This window comes from Pterocles gutturalis, unplaced genomic scaffold (genome assembly GCF_000699245.1).
Source record: "Pterocles gutturalis isolate BGI_N339 unplaced genomic scaffold, ASM69924v1 scaffold29268, whole genome shotgun sequence".
In the NCBI taxonomy this organism is placed as follows: Eukaryota; Metazoa; Chordata; class Aves; order Pterocliformes; family Pteroclidae; genus Pterocles; species Pterocles gutturalis.
In genome coordinates, this window is record NW_010118937.1 from 1,070 (window position 1) to 7,378 (window position 6,309).

Consider the following 6,309-nt stretch of genomic DNA (forward strand, 5'->3'; position numbering starts at 1 on the left):
ACGCTGTGAATCACTGTTTACTTCAAGAGATTTCTCCCTTTAATCATACAAAAGAATGAATTGGTATGTCCATGGCAAACGGTATTAGCTAAACTCCACCACCTGCACAGTCAGCTCCCCAATAACGGATACAGTAAAGGAAGAAAATACACTTCACTCTTTGGGATTTGGCAAAAACACATCTTTGTCTTCATTTCACAGAATCATAATGAACTAATTAGAAATGTTTTCATCCTATTTATGGAAGCATTAAATAACAATAGCTTTAACGTGCCTGACCTAAATGAGAGAGGTTAAGCCTGTGAGAGATGCACGGGACAATGTTGCCAGAAGTCTGTTTGTCCTCGTTTCAGCTGAGACAGGGTTAACTTTCTTCGTAATAGCTAGCGTGAGGCTTCCCCTTTCACAGACTGTGCAAACCATTTCCAGTAAAAATGCCAGCTCCTCCTCTGCAATTGTGGAAGCCCTTAGTTTCCCCATCTGAAATGACAGCAATGTGGGCCTTTGGGCCCAAATCCTGCAATGACATAGCAAGTGTTCACACAAAGATCCCATTCACGTTTATGGGACTCAAATGCCAGTTTATATGCTCAGATCCTATCTACTGACATTCTGCTTGACTTAATCCAAATTGTTTCTATGCTCTTAACTTTTCTCAACAGCAGCAGAGAGGAACATCAGCTTCACTTGCATACATAGTATACTAGAGATTTGTTAAGCTATACTCCTTGACATCACACCCAGGAGAATGATGTAGTCTACAGAGATTAAAACGGGGTTCTCAAAAAATTTCAAATATAGAATAGGCCGATTACAAGTAAGCCAGATCAGAGTGTGCTCAACAAAGGACCAAAGATTTCCTCCTTTACTCTACTTTGAAGTTTTCATGCTATTTAGGTAAACTACAGTGCAATTTGTGTGGTACTGAGCCACCTAGTGGTTACTTTCAAAAAATAAAGGGCTCTTGGTTTCAGAAATATAAATCAACAGGTTGGATGTATGAAGAGATCAGATAACACAAACGACACAACGGTAGAAAGGAATACATCAGCACCACTTCCAGTTTGCTCTGTATCCCAAATACAAAACTGGACATCCTCCAAAGACAACCAACTGCCCCAATTTATAGATGTTCTGCCAATGACATTTGACCAACAGGTCTTTTCATGACATAAGAGTCACTAAGGTTGCAACCCGCACCAATCAATGCTTTTGCTAAATCGTCAGTCAATAGTCATGACACTAGTTTATTTCAGGGGCAGGGGGTGGGGCACTGAAGATAAGGCAAGTAACAGAAGAGACTGAAGAATATGTTTATCACTATTATAGAAACGTGGTTTGCAGATCAGTAGAGGTGCCATATATCACCAAGTCCATTCCTTGCCTTCCCACACAACCACATCATAACCATAATAAACTGTAACTTAAAACTAATTTAATTTCTTGGTTGGAACTCCTATGGAAGCATAAGCTGGGACCCAAGACTTTCCACTATTCTTTTAGTTACAGGATTTTATAACAAAATAAAAACCAAGAAAATGAGCTCTTGAAATCTGGTGCTTTTATTGAAGTTTTATAGTAACATACAAAATACGGAGTATTATCAAGATCCTTATAAAAATGAACAGAGACCCTAGAGCAAGTGCATAAGAAATATCAAAACATTTGCATTGATTATACAGGCTCCAAGGGAATTCTGTGTAACCATTGCAAAAAGGTACTCCTCAACAGTCTTCCCAGAAGTCTGTCTTCCTGTGACCTACTGCCCTTTGTCCTTGTTTTTTTTTTTTTTTTTTCCAAATAGTTGGAGATCTGTTACATAAGAACAGAAATATAGCTACCTACAAAGACCCTGCTGGATTAAAGCACAACTATGCTGTAGTTTTCACCCAAGACCGTAAGAAGGTAGTTCACTGAATAGCCCTGCTATTTGAGGAAAATTATTTGTTGAAGATAAGCCAAAGTCCAAATCAGCAGTATTGCAGATGCTGTCAGAATACACTTCTTTTTGTCGTTCCCTCCATTTCAATATTTCATCTGCCAGCTCGTCCAACTCCATCACAAGCACCTCTGTTTTTGCCAAAGCAGTGTCCTGAAGCAGAAAAGAGTTGGATTTAATCTCTATACATCCTGTCAATCTAGCAGGACATAAAAATAACCTAAACAACATTGAATTCTTAACGCTGAAGGAGACAGAAGGCTCAGTTCTTTTGCTACTCACCATATTCTTCATCATGTTCGGTATCTGAGGGATGCTTCTTAGAGTCTCCAAATGGCTTTCAAGTTTCTCAATGAAAGTCACAGCCTCCTTCAACAACTCTACTACATCCCTGTAACCAAGAATGAGTCCCCCACTCAAAAGCTGTGCAAAACAATGAAGATTTATTATTTCTAGGCTCTTTTCTTTCCCCAGGGGGTTTCCTTACTCCTCTTCTCCAGTTTTACGGAATGTCTTAACCATCTAATTTATTTCTCTGCAACTACACTTCTTCTTATGACTCTCAGCAACAAGTAGGGCATAAATTGCAGAAGTGAATATACACTACTTCAGTACCTAGACTAGATTTTTAGACCATGAGAAGACAGACCATATTTTTAAAACATGCCATATTTTTAAAACATGTATTATGTCTGTGAATCATTCACACACTTATTCTGAGCAAGTCACAGTGGAATGAAGACACCAAGCACTAAAGTAATAATTCCTACCTATGGAGAAGCATAATGAATCAAGCATTTAACACACCTGTTTAAAACAATACATCACAAACTGTTGTGTGATCTTCAGAAGACCAATAACCTAAGCAAATATTCATAGAGATACATGTCACTACCTTTCATGAATTCAGCAATGAGTAAACTACTAGCTCTTACCTGAGGTTCTGTGGGAACAAAGAACTGCTGGTTAGGAAAAATGTAAACTGACCTTCAGGTTAGAGAACGACTGTGGACAAGTGAGGCAGCACTGCAGAAAACCCTACTGCAAGCGTGAGAAGCAGCAGGTTCAAAACACCATGTAGTGGAAAACAGACAAAACCTGAAGGTCAGTAGAATGTAAAAACAAAACTGAGATTATGTAATCCTGGATGATAAATTGGGAGCCTGCAGACAGGACACTAGCATTTGCTCTCAGCAATGCTCCCCGTTCAGCAAACCGGAGTGCGTTTGGTGTGTTTCAGCGCACTGTCCTGATCCTGGCAGACCAGAGATCGGCAAGGTTCTGCTACCATTTTTCACTTCTATTCTTCTCAATGGAAAAGTGAATGAAAGCATGCCACTTCTACTGGCTATTAGTTAAAATTAATTTGGACTCAGGCAAACAAAGGACAATTGTTTTTTATATGCCTACTTGTGGAAAGTGGCCTCAATAGGCAGGCTCTCTTGACATCTGGGCTTCAGCAATCTCTTCCTAAAAGCCTCCTTCCATCTCAGTATGGCTTCCAAGTGTCTGCTCATACCTTGCAGAACCTCACATTTTTTGCCTATAAAATAAAATTGCAAAGTTGAAACTACTGTCCTGCTAAAAGAAGAGCAACATTTCTTATGGAGAAAGACAGAAAGAAAAAGTCTGAGCTACTGCACTGGACAGTTTACACTCCAGAAAGATACCATTAAATCAGAATGACCTGTGGGAGTGTATAGGCCTTAATTTTCAGCATGCACCTCAAAGTCACAATACCTCCTTTTTAGAGATATAGTTTTGTTAATTGCTTTACATTATTTATAGTTTTAAGTAAACTGTCTTTGAGACAAAACCAACTTCTTAAATTATACCACAGCACTGAAGTATGACAATATACTTCTCTAGCCTACCACAGTGGCAGCAAGCTAGAATGTTTTTAAGCATCCAATTGTAGCCGGAAAAGTGAAAAACAATAAAGAAATGAATACATATGCTCCCAAAATACTAAAATGAAAATCCAAATAATTTTAGGGGCATACAGATGCATAAGAAATACACTGAGATACTGGAAAAGCAGCAAAGTAGCACACAGGCTAAGGGAAGCAAATCATACTGCTGCTGATCTCAGAACTCCTGACGCTCCACTGACAACACACACAAGCACACACACACGCATAGGTACCCCCCGTCCCATGCACACCCCCCCTTTTTTTTGGTGGAGAATAAGTTACACAGGGACCTTCTACTGAGAGAGCAGAGGGTGCAAGTTCAAACAGTACAGAAGCATTCTTCAGGACCTAATAAAACACCTGCCACCTCTAACAAGCTAGCCAGTGGACACAGCTGCAATAACTTCTAGAAGTGTCACATACTCAGATGAAATGGTAATCTGCTGATGAACACTCTTGGTTTTTCTAAGACACAACTGCACTTACGTAAGTAAAAAGGGTGAGCAATGTCCGCTGTCTCCTTCTCCAACCGCAGAATTTCAATTTTCAGTTTTGTCTACAACAATAACACCATCAAATGAAATTGATTTTAACATACTTATCCAAATACTGTTGACTCTCTTGGGGTGGGAGAGGAAGTAGAAAGGGAGAAAGCAGGAGGAGGGAGGAGAGCGCTTGTGTGAAAGAGCAAGCATTTGCATGAGAGCATGTTACCATGCCTGTCTCAAGTGTTTCTACTACTAGGTGGGGCTTTTGTGGTCAAGAGGAAAAGATGGTTTAAAAAAACCTAAAGAATTTGGTGATTTATTGGGAATTTGTGCTGGAAAAGACAGATCCTGCAATTCATTCCTAAAACACAGAAACATCTAGAAAGCAGTTTCACAGTCTACATTCTACTAAAGAACCTCTCCAGCCTGAAGGCAACCATCCTGGCAAAAATCAGTTAGTGTTGTGTTGGGGGTTTTTTTCAGCTGTGGGAGGGGCTCTCTCAGGTGAGCCTCCTAGCTTTAATTCTTTCCAAAGATTAACCAGCACAAGGGTAGCAGTGACCTTGCTGCAGCTGGAAGAGCTGTGGTTGTTTTGGCTAGACAAGAGAACACTGAGGAGTACAGGAGAGGAAGACACATCAGTCTCTCAGGACATGCAGAGAACTGCTTTGCTTTTCTTGATGGCTGAAGAGAAGACAAAACTTTACTCATAGCATATTGAACTTTGTTAGACAGAGTACTTTGTATGTGAAACCTCAAGCAAAGGAGGCTAAGAAGATACCTTACTGGGAGCTGGAAACCGTTTGCTCCTTTTGCTGGTCAATAAAGGATGATGTCAGCTGTTTAACTCATTCTCCAAAAAAGTACATGATGAATTTGTCACACTGGTTTGCTGTAAGGCTTTGTAGCTGCTGGAGCTCACGTTGTGTCATTTAATAAACACACTTTTTGTACCAGTGAGCAAATGCTCAGGAAATCGTAAAATACCAGCTAACAGCCAGTCCAGGCCATAGGAAATAACTGAGGTTCTCTCTTGCTAATCAACAAAACCACCTAATTGCCTAGAAAGAAACACATTTTTTTGTGAATGTAAGTCAGCTATAAAGTCATATTTGTTTTTCAGTTTCTTCAGCAAACTTCACCTAACACTTTAGTCAAAGACACAAGCTTCTGAGTCCTTCCAGTTACACTGAAAGCTTTTGTTTCATCACTTTGTTCTTTTCTTTATAATAACTCAGTCCGCTGGGGAAGGAGTGCCAACTGTTAAACAGCTAAACTGCTCCAAAATCCCCAAAACATGAAACAATAGCACACTGCAGTCCAGCACCCACCAGGTGACATGTCTTTTCTCTAAGTACTGAGGTGTTGAGTGTATGCTGACAACAGTAAAGGCTGTACCTCATTGATTTCAGCTTGCAAGTTCCCAATTTCTTCCATCTCCAAGAACTTCCCAAAGCAAGGGTCTTCTCTGCGTGTCAAATCCAATGTCTCCTATGAAATGGAAACAACAGGAGAAAAGTGCAGCGAGCAGCAAGAACATATCAAACAAATTCTCCAGACTGGCTTTTCACAGTCTGAAGTCACGGCTGATCTCCTGCGCTGCGCAAGGCAGTACATTTCAGCTGAACAACTCGTCACACACGTGCGCTATTGGGGGAAAAGGAATAAAATTTCATAAAAGCCAGTATGAGAGCACTCTCAGCGCTACCGGCTCGTGTGCTGCAGAACACCCCCGGGGACACAAACCAACCCCAGGCTACGCTCCAGAAGAACACCAGCAGGTACTGTTATTCCTAGTCAGGAAAGCTGCCATCGCCCAAAAAAACCACAGGAGCTCCCACAAGAAAAGGAAAACTCCTCCGTTTTTCACATTAACGAGCATTTACGGACACAGTCACACCGTTTCGCGCTTCCCTCCGATCTCAGGCTGCACAGCGGCACCGCAGCGGACCAGGCCCTGCGGCACCGG

The 6,309-nt window shown here is 40.9% G+C and overlaps 1 protein-coding gene across 1 annotated transcript; it reads right to left on the reverse strand.

The window, feature by feature from the left end:
• Positions 1 to 1,885: 1,885 nt before the first annotated feature.
• On the reverse strand, positions 1,886 to 5,987 carry HAUS2 (HAUS augmin-like complex, subunit 2; the record flags this gene model as incomplete). The annotated part of the gene is given in 5 exon segments (XM_010076407.1): positions 1,886 to 2,092; positions 2,222 to 2,330; positions 3,350 to 3,482; positions 4,339 to 4,408; positions 5,739 to 5,987. Coding segments are annotated over 5 exon segments (768 nt in total), but the record flags the coding sequence as incomplete, so codon positions are not given.
• Positions 5,988 to 6,309: the final 322 nt, after the last annotated feature.